This window comes from Ammospiza caudacuta, chromosome 3 (assembly GCF_027887145.1).
Source record: "Ammospiza caudacuta isolate bAmmCau1 chromosome 3, bAmmCau1.pri, whole genome shotgun sequence".
In the NCBI taxonomy this organism is placed as follows: Eukaryota; Metazoa; Chordata; class Aves; order Passeriformes; family Passerellidae; genus Ammospiza; species Ammospiza caudacuta.
Genome location: NC_080595.1, coordinates 31,768,774 through 31,794,895, shown reverse-complemented (window position 1 = coordinate 31,794,895; position 26,122 = coordinate 31,768,774). Strand labels below are relative to the sequence as shown.

General features: G+C 36.2%; 1 protein-coding gene across 2 annotated transcripts in view; it reads left to right on the top strand.

Annotated features, from left to right (window-relative positions):
* The window catches only part of BABAM2 (BRISC and BRCA1 A complex member 2), a 161,770-nt gene that overhangs the window by 43,117 nt on the left and 92,531 nt on the right, over positions 1–26,122 (top strand). For both annotated transcript variants that reach the window (XM_058800994.1, XM_058800993.1), the window contains exons 5-6: positions 6,854–7,048; positions 10,824–10,898. In XM_058800994.1, coding sequence (XP_058656977.1) covers positions 6,854–7,048; positions 10,824–10,898 — 270 coding nt within the window. The remainder of the gene's footprint in view (positions 1–6,853; positions 7,049–10,823; positions 10,899–26,122) is intronic.

Genomic DNA, 26,122 nt, shown 5'->3' with positions numbered 1-26,122 from the left:
TGTGTGCATGTGGTGTGCAGAGATATAAACAAAATGCAAATCTGTACTTAACATTATTCTTTATGATAATTCTGGATGAAAGATGCTATAGAAATGCATTACCACTGTTACGGGCTTGGGAGGTTTTGTTTACTGACATTTTCTCATGAAAGTTAATTTCTTGCTTAGAAATATAGAAGTACACTAACTTAAAATAAGATCTTGCTGTTATTTCCTGTAGTATAGCCAGGAAAAACAGTTGCAATCTGTCTTCTTTAAAATCATATTCCTGGGAGATATTCTGGCAACCTGGGTATTTAAACACATTTCAAAGAAAAACAACTTCAAATCAATTAGAAATTGTTACAGTATTTCATTTCTGATAGTGTAGAATTATGGCTTGCTGCAGACATTGCTTGGAGTTATGAAATAAGCAATAACCTCTCAAGAATCCCATGAATTAGCAGCTTTATGGAACATGAGGCCCATTGTGCTGTGAAAAAAAATGGGGAATAGGTAATCATGGCCACTGAGTAGTTTGCATAGGTTCTTGATTAGATTTTTTTGGAAGGATAAAGGAAAGACTACAAAGCACAGAATGTTCCAGAACAAAATTTAAATGTGGTTTCTTTGCCAGAAGTTGAATAGTATGGAATCTTTGGAAAGCTAAACTCTGCATGTCTTTTTTAATAGGGCTGAGAATTTACTTTGTTGGGGATTTTTCCCTTGCCTCACCTGTAAGATCTCACTAGAACTGATAGTGTCAGGGTGCAAATTTTCCTTGTCTCTTTTGGAAATCCAGTTGGTGTCATTGCTGCTCATTTAAATGAGTTACTGTTGAAATGGCTTAAATTGCACTCTGTGGGTGGCCTTATAACAGCTCTACTCTGCCTTTTATACCAACTTCAAGTGAATTCATTTTCTCAACTCTGGTCATGTCTGAATGTCAAGAAAACCTTTCCCTATCAAACTGTTTGCTTACTATGCAGCCAACTTCTGTTAGCAGACAGGATCAGGAGCCAGGGAATTCACAAATTGAACGTGCAGCCCGACAAAATCTCTGGGGTTATACTTCTTAGTGAAAATCAATGCTCCTTGGTGAGATTGTTTAACTTAATATCTGGCAGATTGTCAGAAGAGATCTCCTAAATCGCTTGGATTTCTCCAGTGTAGACACAGTTTGATGGATGTCTATGGTCTGTTAATCTCTGTATAATAATTGAATACTATTTTTCCATTCCTATTGCCTCACAGCAGGAGCTAGAGGGCAAGGTTTGGTGAATATACATGCTATTGGTTAATCAAAGGTTTAGATAACTGTTTTCTGGAAGACCTTGTCCTGAAACTTTGTTCTATAATGAAAAAAGTCAGCCAGGAAAACTTCTGCCATGGAGCATTTAACTTCTTTATGTTGAAGTGCTTGCTTATGGATAGGTAAATAGTTATTGGCCATCTTTTGTATGACAATAGCTACAGCTGTGTGGGCAGTGGTGCTTCTGGAGTCTAGTCTCTTATCAGATGGAAGTTCTCATTCCATTATTTTTTCTGCAGGCCATTTTGAATTTATTCCTGAAGATCATTTTTCATTCATTCCCTAACTGGAAAAATGGGATTCACCCAGTTGTCACAGATTGACATTAGCAGGCTTTTGTGTCCACAAGAATGTACCGTCATCTTTGGATGCTGCTAAACCTTCTGTACTTCTTAAGATGAGGCAACAATTTATCTTCTTAGAAGATGGAAGTTACACAAGTTGCAGTATGACAAAACCAAAAAAAAAAAAAAGTGCTGAAATTAAAACCTGAAAGGTTTAAATTAAGATCTGATGCATATAGTTGCTTATAGTGTTAGTGGAGATCATGTCTAGACACATGCAAGCAGTGTTTAGGCAGAAGAGAATTGTTTATTTGAACCTTCATCTGTGTGCTCAGAAATGTCAGGTAAGTCCTTCAATGATACACTGAAAAAATGATAACATTAATGATGGTCCTAACCAGTGTGAGTTGTGCATGTAGGCCATCATGTGAGATCAGCACGAATGCAGGGCTAGTTGCAGATGCAGTTTGGGTTGATTAATGCTGGTATATTGTTGTACACTGGGGCACTTTCAATCTAACTGGCTAACTGTTCAGTAAATTAGAGAGTTTGCACTGCAGAGTTCATTTAAAGATATCTATTGGCAAACAAGGCAAGAGATTGTATCCAAGTCTGGATTTCTTTATTTTAAATGCATTAATGATTGTTCTGTTAAATTTTATTAACTCCCTGGAAATCTTGCAGAAATCTCATTTGAAACTAGACAGAATTTATTGAGTGAAATATGTAACTCAGTCTGTCAATGCCCCAGTGATAATTTTTTTCTCTATAAAATTCATTTTAGTCACAATTTTATAGCAAATTCAGGTGGAAAAAAAATCTTTTCAGCATGCATGTGATTTTGGTAAAATGATAATGTATAGATTTGTGAGCAAGGCAGAAAATTTTGAGATAAGCCACAGAAAGCAATAAGTTGTTTTCTATATACATAATTGTCTTGTTATTTCTGTATTCCTCTTGGCTTCAGTGATCTGTCTGAGTTCTTATTCCCAGGATTTTTTTAAAGTTGTAACAACTAAACCTCATAATCTTGAAATTGCATCAGATTTTAATACTTATACAAGATTTGAGCTTTCAAGCAGAACTTGAAGCCATGAAACACAAACACCAGAAGCTCTGGTCTTCTAATGTTTTAAATCTTCTTAACTACAATCTCTTAAAAAGCAGGATTGGTTCAGCTGGAATGCAGCCTTCAGGCAAACAATCAGAAAATGAAGCATACAGGTTACTACTGCTTTTGCTCTATGTTTAAGATTTTGATGATTTCCAAAGTCTAATAGTGACAACAATACTGCATCACCAAATAAATTCTTATTTAGAAGCTCCTTTCTCTCTAAAGAAATTGTCAGCTTACTGTTGCAAGGACGCTACTTGCATCAAATAAAGTGATGAATTGTTTGTCCTCAGAAGACTCTGCCTAATGCTGAAATTGTAGCAATGTAGGCACTCTGAAAGGGATAAACTTGACAAATCAAACTCTGCCCTAGATTTAACAATGTATTTTACATTTACAACTACCTGTATTTTACAGGTAGTTGCTTACTTTATCTTTGATTTGAAAAACAGAAGGAAGATTTAGGAAGGTGCTGTTTGAAACCAGAACAATATAGCACATATTTTGACATCCTGTTGAAATTGGATTAAAGTTGTTTAAAAGTGTTTTCATGTGAATGAACCTAGTGCATAGGGCAAATAAGTTACACTAAGATATGCAAAAAGAAATCTCGTACATAACTATGGTATTATATTTGGTAGAGTTTGTGTTAAAATTTATGAGTTTAGATCTTGTGGAAAGTGCAGTCCTTCTGCAAAGTTAACAAAATGAATGGAAATGTAGGGGCCAAATGCCAAATAACATGCACTACAATAATATGATTCTAAAGCTAAAAATGTTTCATATAAATCAGAACTTGTGCTTCAGAAAATTTGTGTAGCCCTTGTATGTTTCTTCTTTCATCAGTGAGAATCCATTATAATTCTTGTATGTCCTGAGTGGGTAATTGAATTGTTCTTCAGGTGGTTTGTTTTTATAGCCGGTTTGTACTCTGAAATTTGAGTTGCTGAATGAGAGGTGTTTAGTAAGGATCCTACAGTCAAATCATTAATTTTAATTCCTGTAGCTTTAAGACAGTACAGAATGAACACTGTTTTGATGCAATGTTCTTGAATTCTTTGAAAAGAGCACTCCTTTAGCTCTGTGCTGCACAAATGACAATGGATTTCCTCTTGCTCTTTTTTTGTTCTGTAGTGTAATGTTATTTAAAAAACAAAAGGTTCAGTTGCATTTAGGTCAGTTATTAAAATACTGCTGGTCATTTCCTTTGACAGAACATTTCTATTGTGTTATACCAATGTCATTAGGAGGAAAGGTTATTCCCACTTGTCTGGCTGATATCAATACATACTGGCATATTACATCCTCTGGCTTTCTGGAAATGTTTTATTTGAGCAGCAGCTTGGGAACAGGAAATTTAAGGTTATATGCAGTCTGGTTTCAGGCTGCATGGTAGAAAATGTGTTTCCTAGAAGATGCTGTCTTACCTGACAGATTTTCTCTAGTATTTTGTGGAATTGGATAAGCTTAAATAGGTTCAAGTTGCAGACAAATTTTTACCAGCTGTAGGTAGTAGACAAGGTAAAAAAAGGTTTTCAGTCACTCTGTAGTGTTTGAGGAACTTACATAATTTGCATTAGTGTATCACCAATTGACCAGTTCCTCTGGAATGTAGTTTACATTTTAAGATTTTACAATGATAATATTACCATTTTGTAAGTGTTCCTACTGTCTGGAAGGAGGAGAAAACAGTACTTTTACATCAAGCTGTGAACAAATGTGAAGTCTGTGACACGGTAGTAACTTTTAAAGGCATAGGTTCAAAAGTAGCATTTTAGCCATGCAGAGCAGCCCTTTTGACCAGAATCAGAGTGAGCAGGAAAATAGGAATACAGTTCAATCCTGTAGCTGTTCATGCATGTAAAACACAGCAATACATACTTCCTGTTGCTTTCACTGACAAATTAGTCTGGTATATTTCAAGTGATGATGCTGAAAATCACAAGTTCATTTTGGTAAGATCTTAACATATATTACTTAAGTGAGAAAAAAGTATAAAGTTGTGGAAAGGTAAACACTTGAAAAATTGAGCCACCATACACATATACTGAAGTCTGTATAAAACTGTTCCACAGGGACATATTCAAAGTCATCAGAAATAATAAAAGTTATAACCCTTTCTAATGGAAATAACCATCTTAGTTAGAGATCAGGCTACAAGTAAATTTCATTGTAGAGATGAAGCATGGTGCCTGATGAGTAACTGATTAAACTTTCTATCTGCTTTTGCAGGGTATCAGGGGTATCAGCAGATAAATTTTATACACAAAGTCATTTGTTTCTTTTCAGGCCAGGGCTGTGGAGTCTCACCTTGCTAAGATCCTGTTTCAGTCTGAGCTTTTTGTGAACCTCTTCATAAAGCTAAAACTAGCTGAGGTTGGAAGGAGCCTTTAGATAGAGATCATTAGCCCAGCTGCCCTGCCTGGGCAGCTCAGATAGATTCAGCTGTCCAGGTCCTTGTTCAGTCAGGTTTTGAGTATCTCTAAGGACAGAGGTTCAACAACTTCTCTGTGGAACTCATTCACTTGTGTTTATTACTTGTATTTATTACTTTTGGCATTGCACAAAATATGAATTTGTTTATGAAATACCTGCAACTTACAGGAAGAAGTAACATGGCATGTAACTACATTGAATACGAATATGAATAAGTAATTTTATGAAGCTACTGTATTATATCATCACTTAGTTGTAAAGTGCAGATATCTGTGCTAGTTCTGAGTTTTTTCATGTTAACTGTACAATTCATGCAATTTAAAATTCTGTTGCAGCTAGTTTGTCAAATATCTGTGTGATATACAGTCTTCTGGTACCTAAACGGGCCCTCAAGAGAGCTGGAAGGGGAGCTTTTATAACAGCATGGAGTGGTGGGAGAGAAGAGTAATGGTTTTAAATTGAATTAGGGTAAATGATAATAAGGTATAAGGAAGAAATTACTTACTGTGAGGGTGGTGAGGCACTGGAACAGGTTGCACTGAGAAGCTGGTGATACCCTGTCCTTGGAAGTGTCCAAGGCCAGGTTAGAAGGTGCTTTGAGCACCCTGGTCTAGTGGAAGATGTCCCTCCCCTGAACTACATGATCTTCAAGGGCCCTACCAACCCAAATCATTCCATGATTCTATGAAATGCAGATTGATTTTACTTTTACTCAAAGCTCACTAAATGCCACATGATTGCGTTAACATGCTCTGGGATGGTATCAAGAAAACTGCTTGAAGATCCAAGTGCAAAGCATATGAGTACTTAAGTACGTTCAATAAGTGCTCTTTCATGTCCTAACAGCATGGACTACAGGGTGAGTGCCCCTTTGCCTTTCACATAGGTCCTTTTTTTGTCAGCCAAATGTAGGCATGTAACATTGGTCACATTAGGTGTGGTTTGTAACACCAAATACTTCCTGAATAAAACTTAACTGTGCACAGAAGACTGATCTAAGCCAATTATAGGAGTGGTAACATCACTACTGTGCTACTGACACGGTTATCTTAATTGTATTATCATTTTTATTTCTGTTAGCTATTTCTTGAAATACAGTGAACCTGTAATAAAAATTTCTGCCAGCATATTAAAGAGGCTTCTGTGTACAGATGACAATTGTGTTAAGGGGATGAGTCAAGGTAATTCAAGTGAAGAGGCAGTTAAGGTGAAATAAATCACAAGGTTGAGGCAAGAGAAGAGAACCTATTTGCTCTACCACTGATAATGTAGCCACTGCTTAAGATAATGAAGCAGAGCAGTTTCTGTAGTTGGTGTTAATTTGCCCTGTTCGCTTGGTTGACTGCTTTTTGAATCAGTTACTGTGCAAGGTTGTACTTGTTTGTTGCCTATCAGTTTTAATTAAATTAAAACTTTTCCAGTTCTCAGATACAACTATAATTTTCCTATAATTTTAGGAAAGAATAGAATGGTCATTTGGGCCTACATAAGCCTGGTACTAGCCCTTTTATCAGTTTTATAGTAAGTCTCCTATTTGTTAATAAGCTTCTGCTGTTTCACCTGGCTTTCTTCCAAAGCATGGTAGAACCTTTGTATTCTAATAATGTCATGTAGCTTTGTCAAAAATGTTCCACATGCATACGTGCCTCTGGTATCAGTATGGAAGGGGGATTGCTTGTCTTTTATTGGTGTCAACAATTTTGGGTTTTGTTCTTTTCTAATCAACAGAATTTAGCTTCCTGGAATCCTTCAAACCCTGAATGCTTGCTGCTTGTTGTGAAAGAGCTTGTGCAGCAGTATCATCAATTTCAATGCAGCCGATTACGGGAGAGTTCTCGTCTCATGTTTGAGTATCAGACTTTACTTGAAGAGCCTCAGTATGGAGAAAACATGGAAATCTATGCTGGCAAAAAAAACAACTGGGTAAGCTCTTATTACATCTAAAATGCTTTTAACAAATACAACTCCTTCTTGGGAAAATGTAAGTTCTTCCTGTGCATCTCCATGCTTGATGTTTCTGATGGAGAAAGCTATTTGACTTCAGCTGATTTTCTATATTCCTTGTTTGGGATGTTGCTGTATTCCATTACGGTGGTTGAACCAGATATCCAGGTGAGAACTGGTTTTGAACCTGGTGTTCATTCATCTGGTTTATAGGTGAAAACTTTGGAACTGTTGAAACGCCTGTGCTGTGTTTAGAGAGCACAGTACAACATCAGTGTGGAAGTTTGAGTTCGCTTTGAAGATTTGAGAGGCAGAATAATCATGTTGGTATGACACCCTGCCAGCCTACCAGTCTGCTTAGGGGTAGGGTGCATTAGGGTGTGTTTCCACATTGTGTTTGAGTTGGTTTAATTGGTAGCTGCAGCTGCCAGTATCTCTCTTGCACTTGTCTAAGCCGAGATGAGTTGTTCTGGGAGAGGAGAGGAAAAACTAACCCAAGTAATTTTCTGCAAGAGGAGGCAAGATGGGCTAGAGCAGTGACTTTGTAGGGCCATGCTTTCATAGGACAGTCAGACATTAAACTGGCTTATCTGCTTCCTGAAGTTATACCCCATGTTCCCACATGGGAAATGTGCCATTCTATATAGAAACACTGTGTATAGATCTCTAAGGTGTGGCCATTGGCAATGCAGGCATTTTGGTTACTGTGTGAATGGATGTTTTTTAAAAATTGATCTCTGCCACAGAGTAAGCTTTGCACAAAATCAAGTTTTTTCTGCTAGTAATATATTTTTCTTGGGAAGTTTGGAGTAAGATATGTCAGGAAATATCTAATGGGGTTTATGAAGGACTTGTTTCCCCCTTGCTTTCAGAAATGGCATACTCTTAAGATAAACTGGCCTTCAGAAGCTATATCTTCTGAAACAGGTGCAGTCTGAAAATTGATGAAATTTCATCACTCCTATTATCAAGGCTAGAATTCAACTTTGTATCACTTCAATCATCCTTAAGTTACAGGTGATTCAAGGATGTTTACAACTCACACATTGATCTGGTTTTTTTTCCTTAGGCAAGTCATCTAGGCTTTTTTATTTGAACCCAGTTTAATTTTCTTCATCAAAGAAATTCAGACTTCTTTAATGTTTATAGATCAGAATATTTAATTGAAATTAACTTATTCACAGATGTTATTGTCCATAGCTTGCATCCCAAACAACTTGCTGTATCTCTAAATTTCATCAGACTGGTTTATTGAAGCGCAGAAGACTTTCTGAACTGTACTGAAATTTTACCGAGTCTTTTCTCAATCTTTGGTGACTGAATAAAGAACTTTCTTTAATTTTAAATGCTTTTTAAATTAAAAACATTCCAATAAAATAAATACATTTTGAGTCAAATCCTTTTCATATAGCAGAGCTATAGATTTTTCTATAGCATGTGCTTTTTTCTAAGTCTTTATTCTCTGTCAAGAAGACTCCTGAGAGTTTTGAAGATTCTGTATACTTGGCATATATGACAGAGGCTTGTTTACTAGTGTACTAAAACAAAACTGTGAAACTACCTTGTGTAGTTCTCTTTACTATCCTTTACAACTTCTTGTTTTGTTAGCCTTAAGGATCAGCAAAATAGGACTGGTTTTCCAGAAAGCAGGAGGCAAATGGCCTTTTATCTTCTCTGCCTAGAAGTCATTGAGATTCATGTTGCTGCTGTCTTTCTGGAAACAATAGTAGTTCAGCAGATTTCTGAAATAATAGAGTATGAGCCTTGTACAGTGTTATGAAAGCAATCATCTTAGGTGCATGAGTTAAAAATACTTTAAAAAGAATACCTGAATTCAGCACTCTGACCCAGAATGGAACAGAATTTTGCTCTTATACCTTTGTTCTGCTGCCTCCAGTTTCCTAAAATGCAAGTCTCCAAGATATATGATAAATCAACAAACTACTATCTAGCTAAGTGGCTTCTTGTTGGAGGAATAACAGCAGATGCAGGAGCCCATTAAATACCCCGTCCCTCGGGGCTGTGGCCAGAAATTCATCTGTCTTGACCTGATGCCGGTATCCAGCCTGGTTTGGGCCAGGGAGATGAGCACCATGGACAGGGGCTGCTCCCTGTCCAGCCAGAACACCTTTGGAAGAATTTGTTTGCAAAATAGTCTTGATGGAATGATATGAAAGATCTAGACTTTTTGGAGCAGCTGATGATCAGAGCAGCATTGATCAGAGGTCATTCATGTGCACAGTGGCTATCCTAGTTCATCAGACTAGGTATTATACCAAAAATAATTTTCTGGATTTTATGGCAAACTGTTGTATGGCATTTTTTGAAAGTCCAGAGGAGAATTACTGTCTGTAATATCCATTTCACTCTGGATAAGAAGTGAGGACCCTGACCATCATCACAGTAGTCTTCATGTTAAACGTGTGCAAGAAGTTGTTGATTTTTCTGCATACATCAGTAATACAGCATCAGGAAGTTGGTACCTCTCCTCACAAGAGGTGTACTCAGGAAAGATTTCACAGCTGGACTTTAGTGTACACTCACTTTTTGTTGCATAGTGTTTCTATGAGTAATTTCTTTGCCTATCTTGTGTGACTACCAGTGACAAATTTTAAAGGCAATTCTTAGCTAGCTGGCATAAGGGTGAATTACAGCCCAATGTCACACAAATCCTTTTGGCAAATGATATAACTTGAAATGTGCCGTTAGGAACATTTCAGTTCCATTCCAGATCTTGTTTTTTCTTGTTTAGTGACTTAAAGGTAGAATGAGGTATTTATAGTTCATGCCTGGTAGATTACCCAGAAACAGATTGGCACAGACAAATTGGTTAGCTTGTCTCAAATTATCCCAGTTTTTGTAATTAATTGCATAAAATCAATGTTTAACACTTTTTACTGCTAATTCAATGTACCTAACAAATATAGCTGCTGTGTGGCTACTATATTGAATTTAAAAAAATAGAGATAACGAAAAATTAACATGAAGGATATCAGGCAGGCATTTGTTTTTAAAATACAGCTAACTTCATTGCTTTATAACCAGGTGGACAAAGTCTGGTTTTAAGGAAGTGTATGAAACAGAGAGGAAATCCTTTCCATTTCCTTCACATACCCTTTATACGTAAAAAAGAGCAATGTGTATGGGACACTTGGCACATTTTCAGTAAACGGTTGTCTAGGTGTTTAGAGTTACATAATTCTGAAGACAAATTATTTTAAACCTTCTACTTGAAGTCTTTTCCTCTAACTTTATTCAGATGACACTTTTGATATGTGCTCACCTTTCAAAACACAAATTCTTTTACACATATCTGCAGTATTTGTAAAGATGCCTCTGTTTTATCTATGTGTTCTTATCAATTTGTCAGGTCTTTAGCTTTGCTTTCAGACTCTTTGCAGGTCCTGCCAGACCTTTGTCCGGAAATGAGTACAGCCAAGATACATCTATATTTAGGGTGTAACAAAATATAGTCTGATTTTTTGTCATGCACATTGTTTTAATCTACTTTTTGCTGTTGACTTACTGGCAATGAGGGTTAATGTTTTTTAAGGCGTTTTTTCGTATGACACCTGTGAAATCTATGATTTTTTTTTTCCTCTCCAATACTTCTATTCAGCAATTTTGTTTTAAATCTTAACCCTTCTCTCTGGTATGAGGTCTGACACATTTTTCTGGATAGTATTTAATCTTCAGAATGTTTGTGGTTCTCTTTTAGCTACTAGGTCTCATTAGTGTTACATTTTTTCCACAGACTGGAGAATTCTCGGCTCGCTTCCTCTTGAAGTTGCCTGTCGATTTCAGCAATATTCCTACATACCTGCTTAAGGTAAAATAACTGTCTAAGTTGACAGTATTTGTGAGAGAGTATGAATTATTGCAATCTCCTTAGTAATTATTTAGACTTTCCTGCCTTCCTGCTCTCTAAGAGTTTGAAAGTTCACCATTTCTAAAATCTAATTGGATCATGTTTTGGGAAGGTGATGTTGGACATGCTGTTTTTTTGTGTGCTACTTTAGTGGCGTCTTTTATATGAGTCTGTGGAATTTCATGCCATGTCTGTGAGTGCTGGAATTTTTAGTGAACAGTCTCAATTGTACCAGTAGTCTTGATAGTAGAAGCAGAAAAGCAAACTAAATATACCATTTCTTAACAGAGAATGAAAGCAAATTCTGGTTACTTGAACTGAAAGCTTCAGTGATTACATTACTTCATTGTTCACAGTGCACAGAAATTTAACCAGATACTTTTGAAAGTAGTACTATAGAGTAGTTTTGCAAATTGGGATAAAAAAAGCATTTATTTCTTTGCTAAGAGGAGAAATAAAAACAGAAAAAGCAATTTGTGACAAACTACCACCATGGAAGAATTTGAAATGAGTGTTTTTACAGTATGGGGACAGTCTCTCTTTGAAGCAGCTACTGTGGAAGCCCATCATAAGGTCAATGTTACTATATTTAGAGAATGCAGTGAGATCTGGTTTTTCTGTCTATCATGACTGTCAGCATGAAGTGTCAGAACTTCCACTGCAGACAAGGTTTGAGCTAGTTGATGTTGCCAACACTCATCTTGCCTTTAAACCATGTGTCTGCCTTCTTTTAAATATTTGGAAAGAGGAACAGCTACTTAATCTTTAAAAACTAATGTGTTGAGATGAAATTGTCGGTTTGGATTTCATTACCTCCTCTTCGTCCTATTGTTAGAACTGTCTTCAACTACTGTTAAATCACAATTGCAAGTGTGAGTCTTCAGTGTTTCACCAAATAAGATGCCTCAAACTACAAACCATGAAAGTAAAGGCAGGCACAACTATAGTCTTGACTGAAATTTTTGGTTGCAGTTTGAGATTGGAACCCTACACTCTTTCTAGCTTCTGTAGATTTTCTGTTTGAGTAATGAGCTACTTCTTGAAAGCATGCAGATACTTTGAGTAGCAGCTGCTGTCTTCCATTGGGCTTTTTCTTCTCACTTGATGGGAATGTTTCTGATCAGATGTAAGAAGGTTGGCTGAGGCCTTTTCTGGAAGTTTGGTGTTAAGCAGGGCACAGCAATAGTTCACCTAGACTGCAAGCTAGCTGTGATTTGCTTCTGAAAGACTCTGGAAAAACGACTGAGAATGTATAGTGTGAACTGTGCTGTCTGCTCCTGCCAGAATTCCCAAGTGCTGTATTTCTCAGAATTAATTTTAAATGAGTCAAGAATTTCAGGACAAGTGCAGGAATATGTTGAATAGCTGCAGTTGCAGGGCTGTCTTGTACGTCTGTGTTCAGTTTCTGGGAAACCTTGCAGGTTGGAAGGTGGCGTATGACTGATGTACCTGTCATCGTGTAGGAACACCGTGACGGAACCTGCAGTTGTTTCTGAAGAGTAACATTTTCATGCATGACAGCATACTCCTCCTTACTGTAATTCCCAATCATGTTCACTAAGCATCTCCTCTAAACAAGGTTCATATAGTGTGGATAAATCATTAGTGCTCCACAAGTCTCGTCCTGGAGCTTTGTTCATCCTCGGTACTGAGTGATTCGTTAGTCTGAAGGAAAGCATGTGTTTATTTTGCATGCATATGTAGTGTGAGGTGAAGAGATACACAGAGCAGGTAGCAGAATGAAAGTTTCCCAGTCTGCCTTTATTTTGATATTTCAGAAGTCTTAATGTCTTACCTTTGGGGTTTTAAAATTAATGTGGTTTTGTGTGTTATAGCCTGGATTTTTACAGCAGCGGATCCTTCTTGATGGGCAGTGTACTGGTGAAATCTTTTGTTTTCTTGATCAGGCTTCTACAGTGCAAGCTGGCAAGTTAACTATCTGTAGTAGGACAGTGACATGTAGTCTGGCTGAGTAGCCACAGGAGAAGAAATATTGTTTTATTCCACAAGTGTTTGTTGACAGTAGAAGAATGGTTTGATTTAGGCTCCAGCATGGGTTATGAGTGAGTGTGCTTTGTAGCAGGCAGGATCTTATATACCCCTTGCTGCCTTCAACTTCCTGTATGTACCCTGAGCTAGATGAATGTCATCTCTTGTGACAGCAAAATAGACAACATGAGAGCAGGTAGAATCAGGACTACTCTGTTATGATTTAAATAATTGTACTCTGACCACTCTGAATTAGTAAAGGAGCTGTTAAACAAAAAAGAGATTTTTTTTTAAGCTGTCCATGTCTTTTTTTTTTTTTTTTTGGATGAGATTTTTGACATAAATAGACCTCTAATATATTGCAATAAAATAGTTTATTTCCATCATGGCTGCCGGTTATGCTGGTTTCAATGCTGCCTGCTGGGTTATGGTACATGAATGATAGAGCTTTTATTGATGTAGTGGAAATAATTGTTGATGCATTGCCCTGAAAGGTGGAAGAGCAATCAGCAATTGAAGACTGTTAGTGTATTAACAGCTTCATGTTTTACTGCAGAATTTAATGTGTATGAAATATGTTCTAGTCTGTAGCCAACCTTCTACTGTGCAGTAGCTTCTCTGTCATGATTTGGAAAGTTCAAACCTGTTGTGCTTTCTCTGACATTTTCTTTATGTTTAATTAAATACTACTTGCATTAAAATCTGGTGAAATATTAAAGACCATTATTTTTGCCTAACCAATCATTCGTAGTATCCCAGTGATTTCTAATGCTCTTTTGAAGTTTTTATGGATTTCAGTAGGTAATATAATACATATTATATATAAATAATACTGCAAGTATGACAGTAAAACTTTGTATCATAAGGGAGTACTCAGGTTTGATGATGTAAGCTGTGAGATCAGTTGCAGTGTTACAAAATCTTTGGGGTTGTTGAGAATACACTCTGGAATCATAAGATGTTACTCTGTGAACTTCATACTGATTGTAGTGAGAGTACTTTACCTATAAAGAATAAAAGTTTGGAGGTGTGGCATATGTTGGATTGTTACAGACGGGAGAGGCAAGTTTGCCAGGTTATTTCAAAAGTATTTGTGGCACTAAATTTAAAATTGGGTTCAAGTGTGTGTACATTTAAAGTAAAATATATGAGTATACTTAAAAGACTGAGGATAGTTTAAGGAGCAATGCCGAGTATACTGTTTCTTCCTTTGAATTCTAAAATTGTAGCAAAATGTGTTCAGTTGTTCTAGTAAAATTTCTTCAGATTTTATTTAGTTGGAAACATAATGCCTGTTATAATGCCTGCAGCAGATAAATCTCTCTTCATAACTTCTCTTGCCATATTCCTTTACATTTGAAAGAAAAAGCATCATTGTGTATTTTCTATGCTAAATAGCTGTTCCAAAAGAAATGTTGGCTTACACTTAAAAGCACATTCATTATTTTTTCTTTTAGAAAGCTATACTTTAATGCAAAGGTTTTAATTGAATGTGGACCTTTGTATCCACTTTCAAATGGTTTTCTTATGCAAATTCATTTGATATAAGTGAAAATTTGTGTTGAAATAGCCGCAGAATCAAGCTGATGGCTCAAACTACTGCAAAGTTTCTTGTGATAAATCTTTCATTAAGGTTCTCTTATTTGAAAATAATGAGGCTTTGGCTCAAGAAAATCCTTGTATACTTTTCCTTTGCATTTTTTTGCAGTTGGATTTTTAATCAGCATGTTCGTTTTGAATTAAATTCTTTTTGTTGGTTGTAGTATTTTTCATTTTCTCCACAGTATTTTATAAAGGGAGGTATCCACCATATATACTCATTTTGAGAGTCAGACTCTAATTTGCATTTTTGACTCTTTACTGGTACTGTGTATGCCACAGTAATAAAATAGGTAATAGGCTCAACATCTAAAATACCTCTTTCAAATTCTTATAGAATTTTTTATGTTAGAAAAGACTTCTAAGATCATGAAGTCCGACAGTTAACCCACCACTGCCAAGTCCACTAATAACCCCATGCTCATACCTAAATATCCCATCTACACATCAAATGAAGATTTGCAGAGGTAGTGACTCCACCACTTCTCTGGGCAGCCAGTGCCAGTGCCTGATCACTCTTTCTGTGAAGAAATTTTTCCTGATATCAAATCTAAACCTCCTCTAGTGCAGCTTGAGGCCATTGCCTCTTCTCCCGTTACTGTTACCTGGGAAAAGAGGCTGACCCCCAGCTCATTTCAACCTCCTTTCAGGTGTTTGTAGAGAGAGATAAAGGCCCTCCTTGAGCCTCAAATTGTCCAGCCTGAGCAACCCCAGATGCCTTGTCCATCTTCACAGGCCTTGTGCTCCAGCTCCATTGCTCTTCTCTGGGTGGGTTCCAATGCCTCAATGTCCTTTTTGTAGTGACAGGCCCAGAACTGGACACAGCACCTGAGGCGTGGCCTCACCAGTGCTGAGTCCAAGGGCATGGTCACTGCCTGGCCACACTCTTGCTGATACAAGCCAGGATGCCATGGACCTTCTTGGCTGCCTAGGTGCATTCATTCTGTGTAGCTTTGTTTCTTTCTTGGTAGTTTTCCTCAAGTAGGGACACGTATGTAATCATAATGACAAACCATTAAAAACCTCCAGCTCAGGAACTTAAAAATTGTACTTGTTTATGTGACTGTAGTATGCTTGCACAGAATCAGTGGATTTCTGAGTGTGTTGCCAGTGATGCTGTTGAAAACAAGACATTTAGGTATTTCTCTTCTTATTTCCGTGGGGGTTTTCACTGTTTTGATTACGTAATATGTTCCCTATTACACCACATTCTTGAATGTATCTTTAAGGTACTCATTTCCTATGTGTATGTACATGCTTGTTGTGCTCCAGTGAATAGCTAATACCAGGACTGATTTAGCTATGATGCTGTGACCAGCAGCCTTCCAATAATTTGTCAGTATTGACGTGTAAAGGAAACACTGAAACACTCAGTGTAGACCTGTTCCTTTAGATGCTTTTTGGTTTTGGTTTTTTTGTTTTTTTTTCTTGTGATGACCATTGTATTTAGTGCTGATCTTTTGGAACTGAAATAAATAACAGACATTGTCTAGACACATTGCCAGAGGCCAAACAGTTGTGTGTAACACTGTCGATGGAAGAGTTTTATCCTCAAGTTCAAATTGAAAGATAAGAACATATTTGTGTTTTTTTCCTTAGTCTGATTTCATCATTTGGATGTCTCTTAAAAGACTTCATTGCAACTTTTGTTTACAATGTAGACCAAATTCCAGGTACTGTGAAGAGACTGCAATACTTGTCTATGTTTGAGTAATTAACTGTAGTACAGAACAAACAAAAGTGTAATATATAGGGTCAAATGAGATTTTTTTTCCAGGCCAATTTCTTTTCTGTTGTGCTTTAGCAGTTTGATTTCTTTGACAGCATTTTAGATTTGTGTTAAATTGCTGCAAATGCCAAAACACAAATGCGCTTGTATAAAGTTCTAATGCTGTTTGAAAACCCTGAGCTAAATATTCTGAAAAAGAATAATATTTTATTTTGCTTTTAAGCTTCATTGATTTTGTTTGTAACTGACTAACTAAAACCTGGTGTGTAGTGTGTTGTGGTCACAAAAGTGTAAAGAATGATGTGGAGCTCAGATCTGACTTGATCTTTTTGCACTAGACTGTTTTAGTCTGTGCCAGGCAGCTACCTCTCAAAAGAGTGTAGAATGTTATGCAGCATATTCTATTTGACTACCTTCCAAAACATATTTATGTTGTATTGGATAGAATGATGGACCTGCATACTGTATGAAACTTCTCAGGTCTGTGGTGCTTGGTGTCATTTTACCTCTTTTACCAATAGCAAACCTGGAAGTTTATAAGATTTACAGATAATCCTGAAATAAAATGTAGTCCTCATAATTCACAATACTCTGACCATGCTTTACATAGAGATCTTTTAGGCTAATTTAGATTGATCTTAATATTATACTACTTTGTGACAAAGGCACAAAGTTAACTTCCTGAATTTCATTCCATAAAATATTCCTTATCTTGAGATGTATGCAAGCATTTGGAGCAAATAGCTATATTTTAAAAGTAGATAACAGTATGATATTCAGTAGATTGATTACTATACCAGCGTTAACTTAAACAGAATAATGGATCATTAAAGATTGTCTGGGCTTCTTCTGTTAATAAAGGCAAACTTTATAACATACAATTATAATGAGCCGCTGAGATTTTAGATTAGAAATGGGTCTCTGCAAGTTAGTACTGGCAGTATTTGAAACAGTAGCATTTGTAACAGCTGAATACAGTAAATTGCACGATCTAAAGGCTGGGAAAATAGATGTAAGCTGTGTGTGCAGAAGACATTTATCAGTATAGATGTCATTGATGCTTGTCTCTTATAGAGTCTTTAATTTTAGCCTGGCCTAGTAATCTGCAGTTTATTTTTGCTGTCCACGATTTCCATTGAAAATAACAACAAAGTACCAGTGAGGAAGTGCTCCTTTAGCTCAATGTGTTGGCCATTGTCAGCGTGGCAGGCAAACTCCAGCTACTGGACCTTGCATGTTGGCTGAGGCCAAAAATAACATGGGGAGGGAAAAAAAATGTCGTTGTGTCATTAAGTGTTTCTGGTATTTTAAAAAGTTGTGAAATCAGAAAACTAGATATTTTTTTGGTGCTGAAATATTTTAAGTGTCTAGTTTTTCATGATAGCTTAAAAAACATAAGATCTGTCAGCTGGAAATGTTTGGGGATTTTGGTTTTTTTTTTTTTTTTTTTTTATTTTGCACGATACACTTGTCACTCTAGGTGTAAGTGGATAATATCTTTCATATTTCACTGTATTGTCCTTCTTGGCTGGTCGTACTATTGTAATCATATCAGTTACCCTAACAGGGTTTCTCAGAATAGGTCACCTCTTGTTTTGTCACAGAATCTACTGATTTTTGGTATTGGAGAGCTAAGAGTAAAGTGATAACTGCTTTAGTTCAGTGAAGCTGCAGAAATACTTACAGACACTGATTTAATTAGTCATCCTTTCATGATTTTGTTCTTAATATCTTCTGCCCACAAACAAAGGGAAGCAAAGCTGCATAAAAGTGTACTTCATGACAAAAATGTGTTACATTTGAATTCTCGGGAAAAAAAATTGCCTTCATTCTCACTAAATGTATTAGTACAGCTTTTCCAGAACAAGATGAGTTGTTTGTAGCATCTAGTGACTAAAACCACATAAAATATGTTAGTGTCAGGAGCTCCTTAAGCTCTGTATGCTGAAAGCCAAAAGCAATTTTTTAAAATCAGCGTTTTCTGTAATTTATTGCAAGATTTTGTTAATAAGATCTGTCAACTGGAACAGCTCATTCTGCACAGCTGATGATTTTTATAGGTTATGATCTTAATATGAATCATAGTCTCCAATCAACTGTATTTCTGATGACAGTTCTTTTATTTTTAAACATTTTATTTTTATAATGCAATAGTAAAAGAAAGAACCACCACATCTACTGATAAATCTTACAATATTCATCTCAATTTCTGTGAATTCCCCTCAAATTTGGTAGAGCTACTAATTTGCTATTCAGAGGTGACTAGAGATAGGGGTATTTTCATTAATTTTCTTTTAAAAATTAAGAAAAATAAGTTTAAAAAAGCAGCTTTTGAAAGCCTTTTTGCAGCTGGTGGGAAAGTTTATAGACATGTTATGTTGCGTGACTTGGTTCAGATTTACTGCCTTGTTAGGGCTTGTAATTTGTACTATTGCTTTACATTTGCATTTTATGTATTGCATAGGAAGAATGGAATTCAATAGCCATAAAAATAATTGCACTTATTACATAATGATGGTGCTTGTTTTATCTGTCATGGTCCGCCCATACTGTGTAGAACAAGCAATATACAGTGGTCTTCAAGTGGGAAGTGGATCTTGGAAATACATATTTTTAAAACTCTTGCATTTGTTCTACACTGCTGTTTCTTCTTGAAGAAAAGAATATTCAGAAGTTGTTGAGCACAGAATTTGAAGGTAGCAAGTAATCTGTAAAACTCATGAACCAGCAAATCTGTATTTGCAAATACATAAGTGCATAAAGCACGATAATAGGGTTTTCTGAAGGATGTTCCCATGCTGAGCGCACAGCCCCTTTCAGTACCCCTAGGACTGGGTTTGTTTCTAAGGCTTCAGATCGGGGCTTAAATCCTACAGCACCTCATATATTGACATTTTAATGTAAATTTTGTTTATAAAAGTGCCAGTTGCTGCTACAAGGACTGGGTTCGTTTACTGTTCTGGGGTTCTTTTGTTCTAGCTTTCAGCCTTGTAGACTATGTCTTCTTAAGAAAGAATAGTATTAACATGCATGTGCATCTGTATGGTGATTTCATATGATTCTTAGTCGTGCTTGGTTTGAATGTTGTGATTTGCCTTGGTAACTTTTTTTTTTGTTAAATATACAAAAGTCCTTTCATGACTGCAGTCCTAAAAGAAGGTTTCATTTGTTTGGGCTTTTTTAAAATATATGTCTGTAAAATAATCATGTAGTGGCATGCTTAATACTACTCACTTTTACTTTGTTTCATAAGTTTAGAGGTTTAAGACAATAATAAAAAAATTAAAGCTTTAACATTGAAACAGTTACTCTCAGCAGTAAACACTAAGGTTGACTGATCCATCACTTTTATTTTTGTCTCACTGATAGTGGCAATGTCGTTAATCATAATACCATAAAACATAAAGTAAAAACAAAAAAAAAATAGGATGCTCAGCTGGTTTTGTTCCATGATACACAAAAAAATGCACAGCATGTTGTCTACCAATTGCTAGCTAATAATGTGCCATGTTCCTGTAAAGCTTTTAATTTCTATAGTGTCTTCTGTTTAAGAAGGTGGTTGCTTGTTTACAGAAGGTGTATGTAGGCATCTTCTGTTTTAGAAGGAGACTTCAGATGAGAAGGCTAATGGAAAATCTGCCTTGTCCAGCAGCGTCTCAGTGTGACAGTGAGAGAACAGCAAGTAAAACTTAGACTTCTTGAATCTCTGGTGCTGTTTTAACAGTTCAGGTGTTCATGCTAGAACTTGTATGTCTTTCATGTGCTGGGACCTGTAATCTTTGCAAGCAGCTCATCCATGGGAGAGAAGGGGCAGTGGGGAGGAGCGTTAGTTTGGCCTCATTGGGTGCAATTACGTGCACTCCTTAGGCCTTAGCACATTACCAGTGCATTAAAATTTGGGAAAAAATATGTCCATGAATTAAATGTTGGTTTTAAATTGCGTAATGAACTGTCTGGAGTGCACATATAACACTTTAGTATACCCTTATAATACCATAGGAAGTCCTTCTGGTGAAGGACAATAGGGAGATAGAGTTAAACTGATAATGCTGTTCCATCTCTTGCCATATTTTGTCATTTTAATGACTTGCTTTTGTAGCTGTCTTAAGTAATACACTACTGAAATATATATGCTTTTAATATATTGGAATGTGTTTATATATTTGGAGATATCAGATATTCTCTGGTTTAGAAAAATGTTGGACAGATATGACTGATGTCTTGACTAAAACTGATGACTGACTGATGGTATGTAAATAATCAGTGATTCATTTGCAAAACCCTTAGGACAATGTGTTGGTTAACAAAGAATAAACACGCTCATTCCAAATTATTATTCTCATTGTTTAGCATTTATAATGTGTGTCCTAGATAAAATCATTAATTCTATCTCATTTCACCTAGACTCATTACTTTTTCTAAGTAATAAATCTTATTTAATTTTCATTTTACTATTGTTAAGTGATTAGATAAGTTCTTGAAATATAGGTCAAGTTATACCCACGTTCCTATTTTGACATACATGTAGGTATTGTTGCTTTTTCTCCCTACATAGATTAGATGAAATTAGTAACTGATAATCTTGCAAGTTCTAATTTAATATATTGTTCACAGGAGTTGTGACACATGATAAAAAACATCTGTGTTTCAGACAGGACTTGAAACATGATCTAGGTATATGCAAATTCAGAGTGGAATTCTGAGCTGTGAGTAGAGGGCTTGTCCAAGGCTTTAACCAGAGCAGTGATCTTCCTCTCCCCTCTCTTCCTATAACCTTTACAACTCATCACAGTTAAAATTAGCAGACATTTAAGTTTGGTTCATTTTGACACACTTTTCTTCAAGGAAAAGCAAGCCATACCTGTCAGCAGAAGGAGTTGTGTGACTTCAGAGTTGCTGGAGATTTTTCTCCTAGGCCATTGTTCACTATTATGGGTTGTTACTGTTGTGCCACTATAACATTCTTTAGTGTTCTTGAGTGTCTTAAGGTGATTTTGGGTACCTCTTCACATTTGGACAATAACTGTATCTCTGAAGATACTGAGAACTTCAATTATACCTTCTTTCTAAAGTTCACAGAATTGAGCTGTGTTCTGCATGAAAGAAAAGCCCTGCAACTGTTTCACTTAATAAAAAAAATATTGAAAAGCAAATAAATGGCAGAACAGAGACCAAAGTTCATGCAGTCTGACTTGCAGTCTGTATGAGAAATATTTAAACTAAAATACAATTTTAATTTTATATTCTTAAGACTGTGTTTAATCTTTGTTTACAAATGGAACACTTACCTTTCTAGGTAGAATGTAGTTCTTTGTGTATCCATTTCATTTTATGCATATCATTTATTTTGGCAATGTCAATAAAAGGCTGTTAAAATGGCAGTAATTTCTGAGCTTTGTTTTGTATAATTAACATTGACTGCACTAGAGCTACTGAACAGAAGAGCAGTTTCTCTTGTGTTAATATTCTTTTTTACATGGCGACTCAAACTCTCTTTTCAAGTTTTGGGGTTTTTTTAATGTAAAATCAGAAATTGTTGAAACTTTATTTCAAGATGTTTAAATTATAGGTGGATATTACTTGTTTGGTGGAAATAGAAGACTAAGGTGTTAATAATACAGTGCTTTAGGACTGAGTGCTTTATGAGCTCCTAAAACAAAAGAAATGTTGGAATGAAATTACCAGAGAGATTCTCTTGATGCAATAGCAAATGTTTCATAAGAAGCTGTGAAACTGAATTTGCAATAAACAAGACTGGCGTTTACGACTGTGTTCTTGCAGCATCAGTTTTACTGTATGGCAGCAACTTAATAGCAAAAATATTCTCTTGGTTTCTTTTTTGTTGTTGTTTACCACATGTTGCCAATTCCTTCTTGAAAAGATGTGTGATCAAACTGCAGGCCCGTTTACAGGCCTTCAGGCAATGATGGTATCACATTTAGGAGACTATACCTATTAAAGCAACTTGGAGGCATATATTATTTCTCTGACTCATGTGAGGCAGCATTGCAGTATGCAGAATTACTTTCCCTTGGCTTCTTTATTTATGGATTTTGTGAATATAACTGAATAAACTTATTCCTCCTGGAAAAATGGTGTAGAAGGTTATATGCCACTGATACAGAAATGTTACAAGAAGGTGAGTAACTGTGTATGAATAAGAATTATGTTAATGTAGTCCTTCAAGACTAAATATAAAAGAAGATACAGCACAAAGAGATAATTTAATAGAAAAGAACTGAGAGTCATTCAAAGCCAATTAAGAAGCAGAGATCCATATAAGATGGAAAAAATTGCAGTCTCATAGGCTTGGAAGGACACATTCCCAGGAAACTTGGAAAATTGTAATAGTGATCTGTATAAGTGGGATTTGAAAAAAGAAATTTAATTAATTTTGCAATGCTCTTCATCACGACAGAGTGAGTGTGCTTAGCAGGACACCTCTTCTAAAGCAGTTTTTTGGCACATACAGATGTAGGTTTTAAGTAAAATCACCATGTTTGTGAGCAGTAGTGTTGTGGTGTGCTGTAATGTCCCATTTTGGCCTTCCAGGTCACTTTCCCAGGTGTGCCTATACTCTCTCCCTTCCCCCTTACCCCCATGCTGAGTGAGTCCTGTCACTCAGACTTAGCATTCCAGCAAGGCATCGTGTGGTTGGTCAAGTTCAAAGGATGCCACTCAGGCCCAGGGGTCATTGGCCTGTCTGGGTGTCATCTTCCACTGGGCCCCTGCCCCTCTCACCTGGTTGGTGGCTCACCTGTACCTCCCCTCCCCCTGTCCCTGAGCTTAAAAAGGTCATCAGACCATGCGGTCGAGATTCTGTTGGAGCAGTTGCTCACGTTCAGACCTCTGTAACCATGGAATAAACCTCTGGACATTAAACCCTCCAGCGGAATCCTCTCCTTTTTCTCTTCACCATCGCCTGAAGCTATTCCTCCTGAGGTGAACGGGGTTCCAACAAGCCTGGACTTGTTCAGTGCCCAGCTGCAACCACCAGCTAGCCAAGGTATCTCTGGGGTGACACGCCGCAGTTGCTGCCTTTGGCCCAGCAGCGAGGGTCAGACTGGCCCAGGCACAATCTAACTGGTAATATTGGGAGCCTTTTTTTCCAATACAGTAGAAATAGTAAAGCTTCATTTCATACAGGTTTAATCCCTCATCTTCTTCAATCACTGCACTATGCTGTTACTGTTCTCCCATGTGTCCTATGTAGGATTTTTTCAAGTGAAAAGATGAGAAGTGTTTTCACTGTTTGGCCCTCCTTTTGCTGCCTTTCATAGCAAACTGAATTGATCTGTGGCAGTATTTGGTGGAATAACCAGTTGTGTCTCTCCTCTACCTGACTGCTGTTCTTCATAAGAGCTTTTATGAACTTAATTATCTTTTGAGACTAAAAACAGGTCAGGGAAAGGAGTGAAGAGAGTGGGGAGGCATCTGAAAAGAGTGGTTACATATGCACTGAATCTGAAACTAAACTAAAAGGAAGAAAAATTATTACAGTATGTCTACACTAGAATGAAAAACTTGATGATATTCAAAATTCTTTCATCATCTAAAAACTTTGAGAACAACTTGGCTCAAGTGGGATGAATGCACAAGTAGAATATTTACACTTGCTTAGCACCCAGGCATTCAGTTAAATTTGTTTGTAAACTCCTTCCTGCAGTTTAATAATCTATCAGTGTAATTTAAATCAATTTGGGAATGGCCATCTAAGAGATTATACAGTTTAAATCTTTAGTCAAATGATCCATTTGGGAACATTTGTGGTAGATCATGGTGCAGCTGATTTTCTTCTTCACCAAGTCGATCATCACTGTTACTGTGAAGGAAAACTCTCCTTTAATGTAAACTAAAAGAATCAATAATAAGTTTTCAGCATGAAGACTATTAATTGCTCATTGACTATGCAAAAGCTATTTTGGAGTTGGACAGAAAAAACAAGATTCTGAATTTGTAGAGAAAGATGAATAATCTCTGCATTACCATATTAAGGCAATTTCAGAACATACTTTCAATTAAGATATTTACAGCTGTACAAAACATTGGTGTTTTTTGAATCACAGAGAAAGACTGGAAACAAGTCTTATCTCTTTATCTTTGTGTTCTAATTTTGTATTCTTTGAAAAATACAGTGAAAAAGATTCTTCTTAAGATTACTATTTTAGAAGCTTACTACATGTAAACTTTTGAAAACACTATTTTGAAACTTTTACGGTATCGTCTCCAGATATTTATTTGTTTCTCTTGTGCATAAGGATATTCAGATCTTTGCAAAACTATTACACAGAAAACAAAGTATTTGCAAATGCTCACTTTATCACTTCATGTAATTTATTAGTTCAGGACTGTTTCTTTTTTTTTTTTTTCTTCTTTTTTTTTAATGCAGCCATTAATTGCAATCCAGCTTCTAACATACTGAAAGCTAGGCAGATATGGAGCCAAGCATGTATTACTGCTGATTGAGAAGGGAATATTCAAAAATTGACAAAAATACCTTGACAGTGTCCTGTTAAGTAACCATCAACAAATGTATTAATTCCATTATTTTAATGGACTCCTTTCTTGATTAATCAATGGCCTTATTCTCTTAAGCATATCTGTCAGGACATGTCTTCCTAACAAATCTGTTCAGCCTGGAGCATGTAAAGCATCATCCTCATCTTCAAACTGTGTTAAGTCAAGAAAGTGTTGTGGTAATGTGGGCATTGCTTGTCCAAGAACATTAAGAACCTTGGTCAGGATCTTTTTAACCATAAAAGGATGTCTGTTATGCTTTCTTGTTTGGTATAAGTTGGAAGGGAGTGAAAAAAAATACAGAAGGAATTTTTATTGCAGAGAAGTATTTCCCTCCAAATAGCACATGAAGGAATACTGTGTCTGGAAAAAAATTTTGTTGGCAGGGGAAGAAGTAGTCTGATAAATGTTGCTGATAAATGTTTTAGCTTTAAATGACTGTTGGATTTAAAACTCAAAGTTTTATACCTTCAGAAACATAAAAAGTTAATTTTTAGACAACTACTTATTTTTCTTCTATTTGTCTAAATCCTTTTCTGGATACTAGGCCTGATTTGCTTTATCTTTTTTCCCACCATAGTTAGAGACTGTTATGAATTGTGTTTGTTTAGAAGCTTGCCTGTAAAATGAAGAAAAAGTGAAAGAACTTGATGATGTGTGTGTTCCAGGAATTTGCACATGAAGATAAGAGTTTTTCAGTGCAGTTCTGACCTGGTTGTGTACAAACATAATTGTTAGCAAAATGTTTATTTATTGTTTTTCAATATGTTTTATGTTTCTTTTGAGAATGATGACAAATTACTGGGAGTTGATGTCTGTGGTAGGAAAATGATACATTTTATTTTAAGACTGTGAAATCATAGAATAAGTGCAAAAGTGAATAAGTGCTATTTTTCAATTTGCATTTCATTTTTAACAGTATATTTTCAAGTGTAGCAGTAATACCAGAATTCTCAAACTCACCTTTAAGTAACCACAACTGTTGAGCACAAAAAGAGGACAAATACATATTTTGATATATTATGAAATATATTTAAAGTCTCGAAGTGAGCATCAGTGTCTTCTCTTTCCTTGTGTCACTGTGAGGTTATCAACGTGAAGGACCAGGAAGAACAATTTTTATATTTTTTGTTTCCAATGAGGTTCTTAAAGAGATTCCTTTTGATGCTGAGAGGGCAAGTCACATAATTTCCTGAGTTTTTGTATATAGAACAAGGAGCAAATATTTAAAACTTATTAGTGGCATACAGTTCCAAACTGATACTTACTGTAGTCTTAAATTTCTTTCTACAACAAATTTTTGGTTCCATAGCTATTCAGCGGTTTGGAAGCATTTACATGCTGAAAAGCA